Source organism: Nestor notabilis, unplaced genomic scaffold (genome assembly GCF_000696875.1).
Source record: "Nestor notabilis isolate BGI_N333 unplaced genomic scaffold, ASM69687v1 scaffold13732, whole genome shotgun sequence".
Classification (NCBI taxonomy): Eukaryota; Metazoa; Chordata; class Aves; order Psittaciformes; family Psittacidae; genus Nestor; species Nestor notabilis.
This window is the reverse complement of record NW_009917971.1, coordinates 5,382-27,262: the sequence shown is the minus strand read 5'-3', so window position 1 is coordinate 27,262 and position 21,881 is coordinate 5,382. Positions and strand designations below refer to the sequence as shown.

General features: G+C 37.3%; 1 protein-coding gene across 1 annotated transcript; it reads left to right on the top strand.

Moving 5' to 3' along the window:
• Positions 1-41: 41 nt before the first annotated feature.
• LOC104401353 (PR domain zinc finger protein 4-like) lies at positions 42-21,651 on the top strand (the record flags this gene model as incomplete). Its single annotated transcript, XM_010009492.1, has 7 exons — positions 42-321; positions 1,091-1,232; positions 7,195-7,268; positions 7,853-7,917; positions 16,139-16,256; positions 17,560-17,663; positions 21,499-21,651. Coding segments are annotated over exons 1-7 (936 nt in total), but the record flags the coding sequence as incomplete, so codon positions are not given.
• Between the last annotated feature and the right edge of the window lie 230 nt (positions 21,652-21,881).

Here is a 21,881-nt window from a genome sequence, read left to right as displayed (position 1 = left end):
CGAGGAGAGACTGAGGGACTTGTGCGCTGTGGGAGAGCCTGATGGAGAGCGGGGGTCCGGGGAGAGAACGTGAGGAGGGGGATGGCGGCAGAGGCCGCTTGGGAGAAGGTGCTCCATCCGTTGGGCTGATATTCCATGGTTTTTCCTTGAAATCGCTGCCTCGGAGGTGTCAGCTGGCGAAGCAGAGCTCCATAACCGCTGCCAGCCCGACGCTGCGAGACAACAGTTGTCTTCCCAGTAGTTCGCAATACACCGTCTTCAAAAGTTTTGGCAATTCACATGCCTTAAAGCTCGCTGCAGATCAAGTGTCTGCCAAGCTGCGTGAGAGGGGCTTGGGGAAATTGATTTCAGGATTGTTTTGCTCACTGGAAGTGTCTTTCCTAGGACATGTCGCATAAAGCAGAGATTTGTTTCTTCGTGATGGTGCAGTAGTACCATGGGAAAGAATGTTCCTGCCGGGGGAAAGGGGTTCGAGCTAGATGGGTCTTAAGGTCTTTTCCAACCCAAACCATTCTATGATTCAATGGTTGGGGTGAGAGGGAAAATCTATGACAGATCAAGGGAAGTATCTTCACATAGGTTTTCTGTTTGAAGCCAGAGTAGTGTGTGGAGCTTTGCTGATAACTATCTCATGGGTAGGTAGCTGAAGTCTGCAGTGAAGTTTCCAGTGGTTTCAAATTCGTATGAAGCTGCAACTTTTCCATTGTGAACTGGTAAAGAACACTTTAAATTATTTTCAACTGTGGAAGAAGGAAGGGAAGGTTTTGTGGTTGCACCTGATGTCTGATCATTCAGTGCCAGTCTTCTCTTATTTTACATTTGAGCAATCAACAGTGGACAGCTCTTGAGAACAACAGGACTGGTTGTGTTTCTGATGCTGCTTCAGTTTGCTGTTCCCAGTCTATGGCTGTGGGCATGTTATTTGGGTGCAAAGTCTTTTCCAGTTTATTCACACATACGAAGCAGATCAGGAGAACTGGAGATGCACAGCAGTGTGGTATGCAATTATTGTGTTGGCTTAAGACACTTGCCATGTTTTAATAAAAATTAGGAGTGCGTTAAGATTTCAGCTGTGCTTTCCTTGGTATAGAGAGGCCTCCAGCTGTTGAAAGGTGTGATGATGAATCCATGAGAGCATTGGCACTCTTCAGAGAGAGAACTGCATCATTGATACAGCGACTTCTAAGAAACAAGAGAAATACTGGATTTGTAGAGACAGCAGTGAGAACCATGTAATAGTTCCTGTTGGTTTTCAAGCATCTAGCTCCTAGGATTTGATAGGGCAGAAGTGTGAAGAGCCCATGGCATAGAGCATAAAAGTGAGGCCAGACTTCACTTACAATATAACCCTGGTTATGTTAAATAAAAGGCAAATCATCACTTTGGATAAAATATCTTGGGTAGAAATGTCCTGATGAGTGTGGTGTTTGGAGATTCCTGAGCTGATCCCTGTTTAGTGTAGGTACGGGGGTTTGAAGAACAGCCTTCTTCCAGAGTAGCATGAAAGAGGGGGGAAAGATGTTGAAGTACTTATGTACGTTTGCATGATCTATCCTTATTTTTCTCCATGAACATTTGCTTGACAATGGAAGTGAAGCAGAAAGGCAAAGTGAACTACTATTTTTCTGTAAAAACTGAAATGGCTCTTGGAGTCCATCTCCAGTGCAGTGATGTCCTTATTCCACTGTTTTACATAAAAGGCTTGATCCTTAGGGGTAAACAAGTAGGAGTATATGAAAGAGAGATCTGAATATTGTTGCTTACTGGGTGGCTGGCTGTTGAAAACAGAACTTCAGAGAGATTTAGAGGTGACCACTGTGGTAATGTTATTCTGTGTCATTAGTATCCACTTGATAGTTTATTTGCAGTGTGCCTGCAAGACCTTGGATTGTGGATCTGAACCAGAAAACAAAAGCAAAAATAAGACTGTGGCTTGTAGGAATAGTGCAGTACCTTGACCATTATGAGTCGCTTCGATACTGGTGAGACGGGAGACTGCTATTTGCATGGTTTTTATCAGGGATTTATAAACAGCTGGAGTTCATAAACTTGTGTGTGCTGGACATCTGCACTGGCACACCTTTCTAAACTGCGATATATTGCTGTTATACTTGTTAGTATGTTTATTTCTAGCAATGTGGTTTTTTCTCTGGTGGTATTCTTACCTGAAAAATCCTTCTTTTCTGTCTCTCTATAAAAACATGCCTGTAGACAAAAGTGGGTGGCTGAGTCCTGTGTTGTAAAAAGAAATAGCAGAAATGGATGTCTTCACGTAGTAGCAAATCAGCAATGTACTTGTCTGAGAAAATTTTCATTGGAATTTACTGTTTTTGCAAGTATAATTAAAAGTGTACTTCTGTCTGAAGATGGGAATGGTATTTCTCTATGTGTACAGCTCTCAGAGACTTGTTTTTTTCTGTTGGCTTCTCTTGACTAGTTGCTGTTTAATAAAGTCGAGTTTTATTTTTGTGTTCGTGATTTCTCAGCTTATTTTCTCAGTTATCTGAATAAACCTTCCGAAGGTATAGCAGTTTATTTGGTTACATGGCAGTAAGCAAAGCCTTTTTTCCTAATCAACAATAAGCAATAGATTTTTGTGTTCAGAAAATCATTGTTTGCCTGTTTTTTTTTCTGTTCTTATTCTCGCATTCTCGAGTAACTGAACATGCTTTCAATTAAATGCCCGCAGATAGTGCTTCCATTTCTATCAAAAGCATATTTTAATCTTTAAGAGTTAACATGAACTTTATTTGGGTTTTTTTTTGCAAGCTTTGTTTCACCAAATACGTAGAAAAATTGTGGATTAGAGCAAAATACGCTAATTACCAACATACCATTGAATTGGAAAAATGTAAGTGCCCCAATGTTAAAATAAAACCAAAAAATGATGTCCTCAACTAAAAACTAAAACAAAGAGCCCTGCTGCGTCCCAGCCTGAGCCCCTGGTCATTAGCAAAGCTCTGTTGAGACTTTCAAGTTTCGTTGCTGGTTCTATAATGAACGTGTTTTTACCGGAGCAGTGACGTAATGCATGTCCCATTTTCAGCTTCCAAAATAGGATTGATGCTCGCAGGTCTGGTTTTTCTTTTATCTGAACTGGAAGCAGCAGTTCCAGTTTTTCAAAGTGCTTTTTGATTCTGGGGTATTTATTTTTCAAAAAAGACACCTATAGAAATTATAAATATGGTTTCTAAAATCAGAAAGTAGATTACAAAAACCTAGATGTACCATTGGAAGATGATCTGTAATGTTAGTTTTGCATACAGTGACTTGCTCTTGTTTGCAAGCTTCATTCCCAGGAAGTTTCTTTTTTCTTTTTTTTTTTTTTTTTTGTGTGTGTGTGTAAGGGAATATTTAAGAATTCTGAAGTGTAGAATTCAGAAATAAGGTGAAAATAGTTTTTGTTTCAAGCATTTTGTTTTAGTGTGACCACAGTATTTCCTTAAACACAAATGCCTTGTATATTCTTCTCTAAAGAAATATAATTTGTTGCTTAAGAATACCTCTAAATACACTTTTCTGACACTCTTAAGATTGTATGATGCAGTAGATCTTTTTGTGTTTGTTTCCCAGATGCTTTAATGTCTTGAGAAAGTGTATAGTAATTTTATACTCATGAGATGCAATAGCAGGTAGTGGTTTGAACAGAATGCAACTTTGCTGTGTTTTCTGGAAATGAATATTAAAAATTCAAGTTGTTGGACTGGTGAGTGTGCGTCATTTTTGGCTTGGAACCTTTATTTAGCTTTTCTTAGGTACTTAGTGAATCTTCAAAGTTTGTTGTGGTAGATGTTATTAACGTTATTCAGGTCTTTCACTGTCAAATGCAGATAGATGTTGCTGCTGAGTTAGGGGGAAAGGTTGAATCGAAACAGTTGTTACCTCTTTCTGTTGGAGCTGCTGATGTGATTTTTCTTCCAAATACTAAGACAGTTGAAGGCTATTGCTACCTTTAAACTTAATGTATTGTAATTCTCCTGCTGACAACCTGGAGCAGTAACATTTTCTTTGGGGCTTTCCTGGAAAATTGGACTCGACTCTGTGTGTATCTCAGAAGTCGTTAGTGTATGAAGTGAAAGCTTGTTTCCGCTTGCAGGGACAAGAGTATGTACATTGTTGGTAGTTATTGATCATCGGTGCACTAATATTTGTATAGCAGTTGTGGCATTTGTTTCGTATTTTTGTGGTTTTGTTGAATTTTGTACTAGAAGTTAAAGTGCAAATTTAGTGTTACAGATGCTTCGTCTTTATATGTCATCTTTCAATTAGGTAGCAAGAAAACTAGTGATTGTACATAAGTCTGCAAGGACTCTTAATTTCTGGGTTTTTTTCCCCTCCAGTACAGTTAATCTTGCTTTCTACATCATTGAGTTCATTGTTAATAAAGTAGGTAACAGAGGAAGGAAGAAATGGGGACATATTTTCAGTCTCTTTTTCAGTTAGAGAGCTCATATGAATGTGTCAGTACTGCAGGTATACATGTGTGTTTTTAATTAATAGCATTATAAATACTTGTTGAAGCTTTTGCTTTCCTGTAGCTTAATTTCTCATTTAATTGTTATTTTATGGTCAGCTGGTTCCTTTAGTAACTTGTAGCTGAAAGTGTATAGAGTAGCACAGTAATCTACCTAAACTGTGTTATGTGGATGTTTAAATACATATGTTAAGAATCGATGTAATCTCCTAGGAAATACTATTGAGAGATTTGACTACAGCAGTTCTATAAAAGCTGAATAAAGTCTTTATAAAATTTGTAAAAATGCTAGACTTTTTCTAAAAAAAAAAAAACCAACAAAACTAACAACAAACCTCTATGAAAACAATATTAAAGCAAAATAATGTTGAGTTAGTCTATGAAATACAAGAAAAGTGTATTTTTACTGCTCAAATGAAACAAAATTAAAAAGGTTTTGACTGCTTTTCAAATCTTTGACTGATTTGCTTAACAGCTTGGTAAGAAAGCTCATCTGAGAGGAAACTCTCAGCTTGACAGCACTTTTGCATTGAACCCTTCAACCCATCACTTAATTGGTATTTACTTGTTGTCACCCAAATTCTTTATGTATAGTGGCTGAGTAGTGATGGTGTTGAAGAGTTCTGGATTAAATGCCTTCCTCTTTTACTCAGTGTTGAAAATTATTGTGTGTACTTCAGATGACTGCCATTTACCATCGTGTAGCATATGTGTGCTTCTTCCAGGAGATGTTTTTCCAGTGTTCAAGGTCAGGTTGGCAGAGCGTTGGACAACATGATCGAGGATGAGGTGTGCCTGCCCATGGCAGGGAGTTGGAACTGGGTGATCTTAAGGTTCTTTTCAACTCAAATCAGTCTATGATTGTATTATTCTAAATCACCTTCTGGAACCATAACAGAAAATGGTTATGTGAACAGTTAAGCCCTTGTCATTGAGGGACTGATAATCTTCAGTGCGAGGGAGGAGTAAAGGTACAAATAGGCACCTGGAGACAATAACCACTTAAACTGGCAGCTACAGCCATAGTAGCTCTTCAGGCAGAGCTGTAAAATCACATCAACAAAAGGATCTTGCTTTTGTTGTCTTTAGGTGAGTAATCATTTTTTGTTTTGTAGCCAAGTATAGGAAACCAAAACATTTGCTACTAAAAATAAGTTGTTTTTTCCACTAGGACATGTTTCGATGCCTCTTCTGCTATCCAAAATGTTTCATTTATAATTTGACGTTGTGTCGGTATTGTCCCAGTGAACAATGAGTAGGAGCACTGGATTTTTCTCTGTTATTCAGGCCTCTTCTCAAGTACAGAAGTTTTTGTCAAGGCAAGATTTATCTGTCTCAGGAGTGACTGTAATTAGTAATGAAACCTGTGGAGCATTCCTTACTTGTCCTACTTTGGTGTAGGCTATGTTCTCTGTAAGAGAGAAAATCTTAGAAAATCAAATGCTTGGGATGTATTATTCGTAGGAATTGATTTCCTTCAGATGTTTAAAAGCTGTTCAGATGGAGTTCCTTTATCCAGCAACTGGTCTTTGCTGGCAAACTGTAAAGCCCACAGAACCAGCTGCAAAACTGGAACTGAAGTATGGATGCTTCAGCTTTTTGTGTAAATGCTTATGTAATATGGAAATATTAGGACAGAAGGGAGTCAATCTTGGAAGAGCTGTATACAACTGAAAAATCCTTTCCAAGGAGTTTTTTCCTTTTCTTAGGAATTTCTTAATGCAATATTTGTAGGACTTTTGGCAGTATTTTCACTGTTATACAGCATTAAGAATTCTTACAGTGCAAAGATGTGAAGCATTACATGAAATTTATTTGGAGTAGTTACATGAAGTATATTTTTCTGGAATGTATTTTAAGTTAGATGTTAGTATTTATACAAAGTACTTAGTAACGAATCAGTTAATCCTTGTTATGATAGAAAACTGAAGACGAGGAATAAATAGCAGTACTTGAATGAAGTGCTTAAGTGATTAGGTACCAGTTAACCTCTAAAACAGGGTGTTGTTCCTTTATTGGAAATTCTGTATGTCGTTGGGAAGGATGTAGTTTCCAGCTTCACTTGCGATAATGCTTTATGTATTAAAAAGAAAGAATAAAGGAAGTGGGTCGATGTACTAGACTTTTAGGTAGAGCATTGTTCTGATTAGTTTTGTATTAAGTCCTGAGTTCCAAATTTGATGCCTGCTTGAACTAGGAAACCTTATGAAATCTCAGGCTTCTGTTAAACAAGAATGCCAAATGCATTAGTATGACAAAATACCTCAATAAAAGGCTTAATTTTAAGCAAGTATTTCCCGTTTCTAATATGGGAGCATGGAGACTCAAACACATATATTTTATTAATTCAAAAACCATTAAAGGTGTTTAATAACGCTTTGGTATTAAATTCTGACTCCTAAAGTTCTTAATAGTACTTAATCTTGACCAAGCTCTCTTGTTCTTAGAAACAAATGAAACAATCAGACAAAAGCACATTTCTGTTGCATCATCATTTAAAACTGAAAGAAAGATTAATGGTAGATAATAATCTTGAGATTATTCATGTTCATTTGAACTATAACAACAAAACCATAGCTCGGAGCAGATTTTATTTTTTTCATAAAGCAATATGCACCTTTGTGACAAATGCTTTAGGAAAAGAAACTCCAGGTCTCTGTGTGCTTTCAATGTACGTTTGTAGGTAGGTACATGTTACAATTGTCTGTTTTTCTTTTTAGGGCTCATGTAATCAAAGGAGTTTCTTTGTTGTGTGTATCTTTTCAGAACGCAACAGGAATTCAAAATGAATCAGGTGAGTATGAATGTAAGACTTTATCAAAATTCTTAGATGTTAGACAGTTAATAATAAGTAAACTATCCACTATAATAGAAATGTGCTTTAAAATCTTCAATGTATTTAAATTTCATAATCCTTCTTTCCACAATGTGAGTGTTTGTGAGATTTATTTTATTTCACTTCATGATTTGTTTTGTGTATGAGTTGCCTTTAGTACCATGTAAGTTACTACTGTTGGCACCTCTTATAAGAACACCTTTTTCAGAAAAATCTATTTCATTCGGAGGCTTTTTGTAATAATTCAACTCCTTATGAAAGTGCCTTGAAAATGGAAGGCTTCCATTTTTTTTTTTTTTTTTTTTAAAATTTTTTTTAGCCACTTTACCATTTCAAACGTGCAGTGAACAATCTGTCACAGAAATTGGTTGATCAGGAAGTTTCACCCTAAACTTTTTCCCTAGAATCAAGTGAAAAGACTGGGGAAACACTTTTCTTTTGTCATGCACCTATAGGGATGCAAGAATGTCCTGACCAAAGGATGTTGTTTTAATTGGTGCCAAGTATGCATGATTTTACTCTGTATTTGTCTCTCCAAATAGGAGTGACACATCTGTTTGTATATATCATGCACAATTGTGTTATTGAAAGATTACTTGTGGAAAAAGTACGTCTTGCCTTAATTTTTTCTCATAAGTACTTCTCTCTTTGGATGATCACAAAAATATCTTTGGTGTGGGAATGTGAACATAGGATATTACATGAAGGAATGCCATTTTTCATTTGCTAAAAAAGTCAGTTATGTACAAAAGTCATCTAAAATGCTTTGTATACTTTTCTTTATTGATGTCCATCTATTCTAATGTGTGCTTTTATTACCCTTTATATCCTTTTCTGATCAGCAATGGCATTGCTCTCGCTGATATTATAGAAGTATACACATAAGCAAATGCAGTGTGAAGTGGGTTGGTAGGATGTTTCCTGTTCTTTTTTTCTTCTGATTTGCAGTTTAAAAAAAACACCAACAAACCTGCAATATATATATATGTTTATTTTAAAAGTAAAAAGCAAAATATAATCTCTATCAGAGCCTTGAAATATATCTTGTAAAAATACATATTTGTGTAATATACACACATAGAAATTATCATATATCTATGTATAAATGACATTTGTGTTAGCACAGTTTTAAGCCTTAGTAGTCTAATTTGGTGTAGGTGGGTTGACTGTTGTTTCAAAGTTACTTCTATTGAGATTGAAATGTTTACACCTATAAGGATTGTTCTGAATGCACTCAGTGCCTGTTGCTGTCTGCTCGAGTATTAAACCTGCTTTAGTAGTCCTTCTGATAGGCTTTGGATTCTGCTAAAATCTGAAAGCTGTAGATCCTGTTCTTTAACTGTTATCATTGACTGTTTCCTTTCCATTTATGTGTCTTTGTCCCATCATGTCCTATCTGTTGTGTTCCCCTGCTCCCAAACTGTTTTCAGAATTAAGATTTCTCAATTGAAACAAAGCCTTCATCTTTCTCATTGGGCTTTCATATTTAGTTTCTGAAGTGCACAGAGCTCATGTGGCTTTTTACTGTTCAATTACCATTCATGTTAAGTCTGTATTTAGCATGAACCCTGTGGTGTTTTTTCTTGCAGTGCCCTTGTCATTTCATTCACTGTTGACAAGTTGTAGTGCCAGGTCTGTATAAGAAATGTTTTTGCATGATGCCAGAATCTTTCAAGTGTTCTTTCTGCTTATCTCTGCTTTTGGTGTGACTTCAGTGACCCTGAAACTAATTGGGCTATTGTTAATTAGGTTTATATGAAAAGACCATTAGTTTTGTTGTTTATCTCATAGAAATCTTGAAGAAAGGAAGGAAAACCTTTTCATAAATACTTACACATGGCCTTCTTGTAGTAAGGAGAAGGGTTAAAAAAGCAAGCTGTTGTTGGAATTAGTATTTTCGGGTTTCCAGGAAGATTACTGTCTCAGGATAGACAGGATTTGTTCTCTTACCTGTTTTTAAAAGGGGCCTTCCTTTAATATGTAAACTCCTTCATCAAATATGCTGAATAATGTATTATAAAAACACCAAGCAAACATGGGGGTTTTATTGCCTCTCAGACTGCAGTAAGATAGAGTAGGAAGAAGGTTGTGTGCTACCTGGAAGACTGCATGGGAACTTACTAAAAACTGGGGTGGTGTATGTTAGCAAATGACACCTGCACTTGTACTAAAACTCCCTCCCCACATTCTTTCTGATTTTTTTCAATGATTGTTTAAAATATTTCTAGTACATCTTTAATTTTCAAGCACCTACAGTGAAAGTGTGGCAGAGGGGTAGTTAGATAAGGTTCTTGGACAAAGAAGAGACCTTTCCGCTTCTGTCTTCCGTTTCTTGTGCTAGCTGGTTTGTGTCAGCAACCTTAGGCCCTTTACCTCCTTTTCACAATTACCTCCTCTGACTTCTCAGCCTTGCCTCTCTCTCTCAATGGCATCCTTTCCTTTATCTTTTCATTTACATTATTCCTCTTGCTGCCAAAACATGACACTAACTGAATGTTTGTCATTCATTACACTGTTCAGGATGATTTTTTTCATTTTTGCTCTTATCTCTGGTTATCTGTAAACATCTTGTTGCAGGTACTGTTCCTGCTCTGCTTGAATACTGCTTGTAACATTATAGCCTAATTTGTGGTTGCTCCATAGGTACAGTTATATTGAAAGTGGTGTGAACAATCGCTTAATGTGTTGAAAGGTCCTGTCAAAGTGATTGGACTCTGATGGAAATAAGAGAGGTTCAGTTAAGGCACCCTCAGATGATTTTTGGCATTATTTTTAAGTCACTTCACCCTGGCTGATTTTGATTGAAGCAATGTAATATTCCTGTGATCTTCAGAGTAAGAAGCTTGAAAGTGAAATAAGCCTCAAGTGCTTTTGTAGTCAAAGCTGCAGTCCTGGAGTAGGTGAAAAATACCATGTTAGGACTTCAGTTAAATGCAAAAGTTGGCTGTAGGACATGCACCAGTACACCATCCTTATCAACAGGAGATTTCTTTAAAATGTCATTAAGTGTTGGTGGAAAAGTGATACAAATACAGTATTTTGTCTTTTGGTAGACAGACATTCCTTGGGGACAGGTTGTGATCTGGAAAATGTTTTAAGTAGCTACATTTAAATTGCAAATAAAATGAAATTGCAGTGATTTGACTAAACTAAATTGTTGTTTATTTTACTGTTCAGTATTTGGTTACTTATTACCATTCGTTTGAGGTGTGAAATGTATTGTTATGTCCTAGACCATAGCTAGTTTTCTAGTACTTGTGAAATCCTTTAATATGACAGGCGTCAAAGGAGTCTGAGTGTTGTGTTTTCTGAATGTAGCTGCTAGTCTTTGATTTATATAGGTAGATGCAAAATAAAGTTCTGGTTCTGAATTACTGCATAACAATAAACTTAAATGATGGAGCAGTTTGGGGATATTTATGGCTAAACTATAAAGGAATATGCCAGACACATCAGAGGACATAACAGTGCAGGTCCTTTCCAGCCCTAACTATTCTATGATTACACTTCTGTCTTAAATCAGTTGAGTCTAATTTTTAAAGTTTTGGTAGGTTAAAGTTTATTCACAGGCTTGAGATTTTCAATTGCTCGTCTGGTTATGGTTGTAAAACAACCCAAACCCTAAAATGAAACCCAACCAGAAACCCCACCCTACTTTTGTTAGCCTGGGACTAGAAGTGCATTGTTCTGATAGCTGTCTTGTTGTCTCTCTCTAGTCCCCCTCATCTATGCCTAGATATAGTTTATTAGAAACCACAGTGAAACACAGACTTGATTCTCCCCAGTGAAATCATGGCATAATGTACTGGAAGGATGTTTAGGTTTCTTTGATATGCTGAGAAGAGCATGTTTCTTTTTTGTTGGAGATGTGGCTTCTTGCTTATCAGTTCAAGGCTAACAGATGTCTGAAAATCGGACTTCTTTCATCACTATTTTTCCTTTTGGATTGCTGGAAGAGCAGAATAACACTTAGCTCTGCTTTGAATAGCCTTCAGCTATCACAACTAAAGAATAAGGATTTATTTTTATTTCACCCCTCCTAGTCTGTTCACTCTCTTGGATGGGATGGGATTTCTGGCATTCTGTTCCTTCCGTGGTTTCCAATTTTGGGGTCTTTCTCCCTCACAAATAGCTCTCAAGGATATGTCTGTACAGCTGTTAGGGCTTACCAAGGCAGCAATAGAATAACCTTGGTATGACTCCAGTTTTATAATTTTTCTCATTGTTGCTGTTAAAACTGGCAGAAGATGTTGTTGTAACTTAACTCACAGGCAGAAATGCAGAGAGTAATTACCATACACAGCACCCTCACAAAGAAGAGGTGCCGGGTAGAAAAGGTTGAGGAGCTCAGTTTTGCTTTAGAGCTAAAACCCTGGAATTTGTTAGCACATAGAGATGCATTTTTAAATATATTTCAATAAGCTTTCGGCATAAGGTGTTTCTGAAGTGCTCAATGGACAATGCTCTGAGTACTACTTGGTGTATGAAAATTGCTGTTGTATTTATGGTTATGTAAAAGCAAGAATAATTTCCAGAAAGCCAGGGTTTACTTGGACAACTGTAGTGTTGCCCAAGTTGTTACTTCTCAGTTTAACATCTCCTAAAGCTTGTTCAGATCTTAAATGTTACATCCTTCATCACCACCAGGATTTGTTTCTGACCAGAATGATTGAAGTTTGATGTCAGAGGGCAGGTACTTTTAGGGCTGTTGCATGTGGTTCAATATATGACTAATTCTCACCAAGTACGATTCTTTCAGAAGTGGACAGGTTTTACGAGAAAATACATGCTTGTAACTTTGAAATTCTGGTCATTTTTATCAGGAAGAGTGTTTTGGTGATTATAATTAGGTAATAGAGCAAATTGTTTAATGACAAGTCTGAGTAGCATTTATTGTGTTCTACAAAGAATAATGTGAATAATATTTTAAGCTGCCTATTGAACCTTGTAGGCTGCTTAAAATGGAACTAATCACTTACCAGACATTCATAAATCATTTATTAGCTTTCTGTTGCCTTTCAAACTTTAATATAAAAATACCTTAAAACCTTTTGTATTAATTACAACCTGCTGGCTAAGGATTCTGAGCTGTTGATTTATTTAGGAATTATGATTAGCAGGATTCTGAAATAATAAGTTTTATGACATTCTTTAAAACCTTTTATGATCTCTAAAAGCTGCTTTTTTAGCTTAGTCTGTTGGTTGCAGACCAGTAAACTTGACATGCAGATACTCTAATGTTGATCTGTGGAGTGAAATGGCATGTTTGTAGGTTGTAAATAGAGCAGTAGAAAGACAACAGTAGTAGCTTTGTGAAGTACATTAAAATACAAGCTTCATAATGTCAGCTACTCTACTATGAGGGTACTACACATGTTACTAGTCCCCAGGATGTGCAGCATAGCTTGCTTCTGTCACCTGACATTCAGTACTGGGTAGTACAGGATGCATCCATCTTTATGGCAGAGGAGATGGTGTATCCCAAGTGCAAGTTCTGCTGTGGAGTAGTTAGTATACTGCAACATCCTTGATTCAATAGGTAAAAGAAATATCTTCTCATTTTTATGAACTGTATGTATTTCTTGGAACTTGGAGTATGGTTTTCTCCATAAGTTACTGTTTAGTCTTTCTCACAAGTAATATATTTTCACATAAGGCAATACCAGAAACTACTTGGATTGGTTTTGGGGGACTGGTTAGGCTGAGTATGCCCAGCAGTCATTTGAAAAGGGGAAATTAAGAATTGCTAATATATGTGAAACTATCTTCAGTGTGGTAAGTAGCTGATGTCCTGGCTTTGAGCTCTATTTCCAAAGGCATCACTTGTGTGTTTCTAGGCAAGTTATTCCTGTTACTGATGCTTTACATCATTCTTTCCTTTATGCACAGAGGCATACACAGTTGTTTAATTTGGAACTTTAATGTGCATGTTTAGGAAATGATTGACAGAATCAAAATGGAAGGTTCGGACCCTCCAACTATTAAGTGCTCTGGAGCTGGAATTGCCCTTTGGTTTGAAACTAAGATGCCCTTATAATCTAAGGGGGAATACCAGTTAGCTTTCATTATGAACACAAATAGTACAACACAAGGGCATACTCAGGAAAATTGCAGTATATCTCAGTTGTCGCTTGAAAGAAGTGAAGGATTGTCTAACAAATATAGAAAATGGAAAATGCTTAGAATTGTTTAAAGTACAAATAAATATTTCTCAAATTTAACAGATTTTAGCATTTAATTTCCTACTTTTCTATGAACAGACATGCCTGTAACAATTCCTATTGGTCACTATTACTTTTTATGGACAGGTATTTATGTTAAGTCAAACAGAAAATGGAATGGATGGTTGATGAAACATACATGTTTTTTTAGTCAACCTTTTCATTAATGATGTCAATTCTGATAAAGATAAGCTACATAGAATCATGGAATCAACTGGATTGGAACACACCTTTAAGATTATCAAGTCTAGCCATTACCCTGGGACTGCCAAGGCAACCACTAAACCATGCCATACATCTGAAGGTGATCCAGTCAAACCTAAATGATTTTACTAAACTTTACTGAAATTTGCTTGCTAAGAAAGTGCCTTACTGGCTCAAGCAACTGTATTTGATCCACATTTGTTCTACATTTTGAAACAGACTTTGCAGATGTTGTTGTTCAGGTGTTAAGAAAGGTAACAATGCAGCTGGTGATGCTTCAGCACAGAATCACTTTACATTATACCTCTGGTTTAGGGACTTTTACCATTTTATTCTTTGAAGAAAACCAGGATTTTAAAAAACTGTCAATAGGATGGTTATAAAATAAAGTGAAAAACCTCTTAGTCCTCCTGTGTTCTGGCTGTTTTGCTGCATACTGTTTTAATCAGTGTATTTTAGAGTGGCAGTTTGCTTGCCTCTCGCTAACTCAGTTGTCAGTAACATGTTTCAACAGTATAATTCGGACAAATGATATGTGTGTCCTGAAACACTTCTCACAAGTCTGAGCTTCCATTTGATATTCAAAAAGGACACAGCTAACAAAGAATTCCACTAAGAGCATCATGTTTTGCTTCTAAACTATACCAGCCTTTCAGAAGCAGGCAGAAATATTTTCTAGCGTAACAGATAGTATTTGAGATCTAGTATATAGCTGAAACAGAACATTATGAAAACTTTTAATGGCTTATTATCAGAAAAATTTAGGTCTGAACGTGAGATTAGGTTGTAGCTGTCTGTAATGTCAGAGTGCCCTGGTTTCAGCTGTAACAGTTATTTTTCTCCTTCCTAGTAGCTGGTGCAGTGCTGTGTTTTGGCTTCAGTCTAAGAACAATGCTGATAACACGCTGTGGCTCAGTAGCACTTGCCCTGATCAAGGGCTTTTCAGTCCCTCGTGCTCTGCCAGTGAGGAGGGAGCAGAGACAGGACACCTGCCCCAAACTAGCCAAAGGGGTATTCCATACCACAACACGTCATGCCCAGTATATAAACTGGGGGGAGTCACCTGGAAGGCCCAGGTCGCTGCTCGGGTCGGGCTGGCTATCGGTCGGCAGGTGGTGAGCAATGGTATCGTGCATCACTTGGGTTTATTGTTTGCTTTTCCTTTCCTCTTTCAGTTTTATATTCTCTCCTCTTGTTATTTTCATTATCATTATTAGTATTATATTGTGCTTTTATCTCAACCCGTGGGGTTTACATTCTTCTGATTCTCCTTCCCATCCTGCAGGGGAGGACAAGGGGAGGTGGGGGGTGAGCGAGAGGCTGCGTGGTTCTGAGTTACTGTCGTGGCTTAAATCACGACACAGTGGAAAACTCATCTGCCTCTTTTACCTTTTAACTGGAGTCAGACTTCCCAGGCAGGTTACATAGAGGCTAGCGTGTTTTCATGCTATGTGTTATTTTGTTGAAAACTTTGAGTTGTCTAAAAATAGAATTAAGCATATTGTTTACAAATCTGTTGTATAATCAACAATTCTAATGCTTCAGTGGAATACTTCAGGAACTGGAGATTTTTATAGTGATAACTCATAGATACTAAAACTCTTGGATTGTTTCTGCGAACACTAATTTGATACTTGCCTGGAGAAAATCTCAGCAGGTAGATGAATTCACAGTGTAGTTTATCTGAAATTAGGAAGAACTTTAATCAGAAAGAGTACAAAGGAATGTTCTCTCAACATAACATAGCATGTAACAATGCAATGTTACTGACCTAATTTCTTGTTAAATGTAGTTTCTTATGTCATAGCTGATCAGTAAAAATAATGCAATTGAAAACTGCTCCATGGGTGAGTTTCAGATTACCGTATTAATGAGCAGTTTCAAGACTTAATACAAAGCCTGAACTCTCATGAAAACTATATTCTAAAAAAATACACATATTTTGTATGGTGTAGGACCACAGTACTTTTCTGTTCATTCATCTTTAGGTATAATATAGTAGTGTTGTCAGGTAAGTCATATTCAGACAGGAGGAAGAAAATACCTTTAGCTCTGTTCTCCAAGTAACTCAAAGGAGAATCTTTGAATTTGTTTTTAAGGAGGGGCCAGAAGGAAATGAATGTTACTGCTTGTGAACAAAACACATCCATTAACTAAAGCAAAACAATAATTGCAGCAACTGTAGTTATCAGTGTATATCTCTGATGTGGTCATAGAACTCTACATTAAAGCGTAAACAAGTGTAATAAAAATAACAGTGAAAACTCTGGTTGATACGACAATTTGGAAAATTTACGTTAATATCAGGTCAGGAGTTTTTATATCTTGTATGAGTTGGCAATCTGTTGTGCTGTTGTTTTTACCTGTTAATGGTCATGGCTCTTCTGGCTTTTTAACTTATAGAACACAACTGAAGCTACTGTTACTGTGGAGACCCTGGATGATGTACCTGAGCACGTGCTTAGGGGGCTTCCCGAGGACGTGAGGCTCTTCCCATCTGCTGTTGACAAGACACGGCTTGGTGAGTGCTACAACTGTGAAAAGGAAATGAAGATCTCTACACTAGATCACATGAATTACAGTTGCTGTGAAAGCTTGGTGCCTTTCTGTGCTGGGTGGAGATGATGTCTGGTACATTTATCTGAAATAATTTCTGTTGGAAAGAGCGGCCATCTTCCAAATTTCTCCATCATCTGAAGGTGATGTTCCTGGAACATCAGAATTGTTCAAAGATGGACCAAGGTCAAAGATGGACCAAGATGCAAATAGATTAGATTATGAAAATAACTGATATGATACTTCACTGCTGTGTTTTCACTTATAACACTTTGACTGTTACCAGCTTTGTGTTTTGCAACCGTTTTACTGTTGTCTCTCTTTAGAATGCTGCATCTTGCTGTCCAATCAATATAGAAAGTTTAATTTATAAGAACAGATTCAGCGCAGACTTGAAAGCTGCTATGTGGAGCAAAGTGTTGTTTCTGTAATATAGCCAAAACGCTTGGCTGCTTTTTTTAACACAGTGGGAGAACTTTGATGGAAGTCAGAATTGCAGACTGGGTACTTGATGTTGAAAGCTGGTGGTTTGAGGACTAAGCCTGACAACAGATGCATTACTCTTAGTAGCAGGTTACAAGCTCCTTGGAGCAAGGTTGATCTTTTCTGCTACGAACCTGATCTAGCATGGTCTGAATGAGAATGTTGTATTTAATTAACAATTACTTGTCAATCTGTTCTTAGTTTTCATGCTGTAAATGTGAAATGCACATGTCCATTTTCAGTTTGGTTAAATCTTGTCAATAAAGCTGTGGGCAGATGCACGTATTTTAACCAATCCTAAATGATTTTTCCTTTAAAATATAGTATCCATTAGTTGTAAAATGTCTGTGGGGGCTTCATTTGCCTGGCATTTTTTCAGAGAAAGCAAATACAATTGTTGTTTAATAAGATATTTATGCAGCAAAACAGCTGAAATCTGCGACGTTACAATGTAAAACCTGACATGCTCTTACAATATTTTCAATATCACATGAAGTACAAGAAAAATGCAGGTTGTTTTTTATCTTCAGAGCTACAGTAGCCCATATGAACAAAGAATGAAACTAGATAAATGCTGAAAGCTTTCATGGTTCAAGTGAGTTTTGGAAAGCGGATTGTTGGAATTCATTTTAGTGAACTTCAAATTCCTTATTGCGATCTTAATGTAGGACGCTCCCCCATCTGAAACAGACTCATATGATGTTCTGAAGAAGTATGATTTGTGAGTAGAATATTTGCTCGAGATAACTTAGATTAGTATTAACTCCTGGCATGTGTCTCTTCAGGTGTCTGGGCAACAAAATCAATTTTAAAAGGGAAGAAGTTTGGACCATTCGTTGGTGACAAGAAAAAGAGATCTCAAGTTAAGAGCAATGTATACATGTGGGAGGTAAGAAACAGCTTGTCAGTGGAAAAAGGTGTCTGTCACTAGCTCAAGATTTTGTGTTTAACCTTTATTTTTTCCAGAGATTTTAGAAATAGACATGATGGGAAATAATTGCCATCAGTCTATGTCTACCATTACAGTTATTTATAGACACTTGGATTGAGCAACCATTCTGAATTGCTTTGAACTACTGGCATAGTTTAAACTGCTGTATTAATTTTCTTACATATTGTCTCTGGATCACACCTCCCCTTAAGAGTCTATTGCTGCTAAAGCTTTGCTTTGTTGGCTTGAACCCTGGGTAATATCCCTTCTGCAGCTGAGTACTGTCAACTGCTCATGAAATTAGGGAAATTAGGAGGATATAGAATCTCTTAAGGAAGCCCCAGCACTCCTCCCCATTTAGCTCTTTGAACCCAGCTGTGTTACGGGAATTGGTTTTGCTCTTGGAGCATTTGTAAAAGCTGTCAACTTGTGCTGCTTGTGTTTGGGCTTGCCTTAAAGCAAACACTGTCTGGACAGCTGAATCACACTTTACCTCTACTGATAGTCATAAGATCTCAGATACTTTGTAGATTTCAAAATGTAGGTGCCTTAATCTGGTCTTGAATCCTATCTATGTTGTCTTCAAGGCAGTTCATAACTACTTCCAAAGGCTTCTTCAGTCTTTCTGGAGACACATAGAGCAAATGGCTTTATCAAAGTGAATGGTTGAGGAGGGGAGGAGCGGAGGAGCTGTGGCATACCATGATCTGGGACAGTTTACAGCTCTGTAGGCCAAAGATACCGATAGTAGCATCCTTCTGGTCCCTGGCCTGCGAAACTTGAGCTGCATAAACCACTGGATACATACAGATAGATACAAAAGTTAATGTTAACCTTTATCAGAGGAGTTAATCTAGAGCAATTTCCTGTACATGCAGATTCACAATCAGGAAAGTAATGAAGTGTTCAAATACAATGTTTGTTGCACTGAGCTAATATTATCAGAAACTCCACTGCATGAGGTATCTCCAGTTTTGATCTGGTACAAGAACACTTGGTGAGATTGAATCAGCCAAGTAAATTATTGACCTTGTGGCTGTTTTTCTCAGTGCTGGATTTTGAGTGTTCTCAGTGGATGTGCCTTAATATTTTTAAAATTTATATTGAGAAATGATAGTTGCAAACAAGCTGCTACAGAATTCTGTAGTTTGCACTGCAGGTGATGGTGGGAACCCTTGCTAGATGGCAAAGGAATCCTGTGTTGATTTAATACTGATTTTGGGATTGAAAAAAAGCAGCTAAAATGAGACTGCAACAGTTGGCCGCATATGCTGATATCTGAAACCACTCCAGAATCTTCTCTGTTAGAAGATACGGTTTGTGAAAGGATGGTGGTGTGTGGGAGTAGGTAGGTGTATATGGATCTCCAACTAGGAGAACAACCTTTTCCACAGGAATCCCATTTGTTTCTTTAGTAAAGTTAAACTGAAGCGTAAGTAAAGCTTCTCAAAGCCTCATCTCTAATGAATTTTAATAGTTTTGAACTGTTGTGCTGGAGGATCCCTCTGAAAGCCGTGAGTCCTGTGTGTCAGTGCCATGTCTGAGGAGAGAAATAGAGACTTGAGCATATTTTCATTCTCTGTCGGAGAAAAGCCACAGATAAGAAAATGACGGCAAGTGAGTGAAAACCAAGGGAATGCCGCCAGGCGATTTGGAATGACTGGCACAACTGTGCTGAGTGATCTTTATTGTGGTTTTCAGGAGTCGCTTAAAGTCACAATGTTCTATAGAGGACTTGGAGCTGGTTCCTTTCGAACGGTGCACAAGGCCTGTAAACAATCTGTGAATTAGAAGCTTTAACTACAAAGTAATGAAATATTTTGCTTTGTGCGAAAACCATAATTATGTGACTATTTAATAAAGTAATACATTAAAAAAGTAATAAATCATTATTTTGCTAAATCTTCCTTACCTGCTACCTCTTCCACAGCATTGTTCAGCTCTCTTCTTCCATTTTAACCAAAAGACTTGCTTTTATAGTCTTGGTCTGTGCAGCTGTTTGTGCTCTTTCATACTGCGAGGGCTGGGTGTGCTGATGAACATTCTTTCAAAAGTCAGCTGATGAAATCCATGCTGGAATAGTTTAAATAACTTTCTGTTTGCTTGGAAAGAAACTAAGAGTATTTTAGAGTATTTATTGAAACTTTATAAATAAAAGTCTATTTTATTAGACCAACAGTTTATCAACACATAAGAAGTGTATTAACTTAAAATTATTTTTAAACTCATTTATTAAATTATTACATTAGAAATTATTAAATGGTTCTTGTTTTAAATTGCAGTAGAAGTGAAATTGAAAATGTAAAATCATAGAATCATAAAATGGTTTGTGTGAATCATAAAGCTCCTCCAGTTCCAACCCCTGCCATGGGCAGGGACACCTTCCACTAGAGCAGGTTGCTCCAAGCCCCTGTGTCCCACCTGGCCTTGAGCACTGCCAGGGGTGGGGCAGCCACAAGCTTCTCTGGGCACCCTGCGCCAGTGCCTCAGCACCCTCACAGGGAAGAGTTTCTGCCTTATCTCCAACCTGAACTTCCCCTGTTTCAGTTTGAACCCGTCACCCCTTGTCCTGTCACTCCAGTCCCTGATGAAAAGATGGTTTGAAAATAATTACTTGTAAGTAAGTCTCAGGAACAATAAAATGCTACAACATTTGTAACAAAATGGGAAGTTTACAGTAGAATCAGAATTTTACTGTATTCCTTATGTGCAGTGGTGCTACGTGAATAAAGCAGGAGGTAATGAGCTAGGGAGGATGGGTTTGAAAAGAGCTCTTCCAGGCAGAGGCTGATGTTTAGAGACTTGACCAAAAGGAAAAAAGCAAGTAAGAAAATACAGTAAAATTACACATTTTTTTTCCTTTCTTGTTGTTCTTAAAACCTGTGGGCTGCCCAGTACTTCTGACACGTGTGTACCTGGTAGTACGTCTGTGTTCAGAGACAAAGTGATGGAAGAATGATAGTTCCACTTGCCAAAGTGGCGTGTTATTTGGTTGGGGAGAAAAGCCGTATTGCATCCACTGATGACTCTTCTTATAGGCATCTAACTTGGGTTAGAAAACGAAGAGTGGGAGATGCAGAACATGTCTTGAAAGAGAAGCAGAGTTGCCTGTCACCAGGAAGCACTGAAGATGTCAGTAACCTTGCTTTATTGCAAGCTGTCTTGAAATGTAAAACAGGAGTAGGTGTTGAAATTTTTTCTCCAAGAATGTGAGCCAAAGAATTTACACAGCATCTTGGAACATGGAGCAGTTCATTGACATGGGCAGTTTTTTAAGGTGATCACAGGGTTTCTGAAAGGTTAAGATCTTTAATACCCTGGAAAAAGATTAAGTATAAATTATGCTTTCCTTTTCCTTCCCAAATAAAGAAAATGCTTCTAACTTCTATATACTTTTACCAGTTCATCAGAAAGTAAAAATAAGGCCCTATTGCCTTTATATCTTAAAATCAATCATTTTAGTAAACGCAAAATATACAGAATCATTTCAGGCTTGCCAGACTGAAAAGAAAGCACAAAATGTTCTAAGTATTTTGGCTTTTGAGCCCAAAACCTCTAGAGTAGGAAATTACTTTCTTTTTCCCTCAATTGCAGCAGTTCCACTAAAAAGCTTGTAGAAAGCCGGCAACACTTCCCCTGTACAGCCCCTACCTCTGCTCACATCCTTTGTGTTATCTCGGTCCTTAGATGATAACAACTACTTTGTATAGCTTTAAAGTACACAGAGTTTTGGTACATGTACATTTCAGTGTTAAGAGTTGTCCATTTGCTTAATGCCTTTTGTGTCTCACAGGTGTATTACCCAAATCTGGGATGGATGTGTGTCGATGCAACTGATCCAGAGAAAGGGAACTGGCTGCGGTATATAAACTGGGCACGTTCAGGAAAGGAGCAGAATCTGTTTCCTCTGGAGATCAACAGAACCATATACTACAAAAGTTTAAAGGTACTGATGTCTGAAGAATCAGTTACTGCTCTGTTACCTTTTATTATTAATACTTTTAATTCCCCTTTATTCAAATCCTATTTTTTTTACATTTGCATTGAACAGATTTTGAAACATTTTATGAAACTTAATTAAAATGTTGCAGATGCTATGTTTCATCAGTCTAAATTCTTCTGTGCCAGTAAACATTAAGATCTACTGTTAAAATATAGGATATGTATGAACACTAA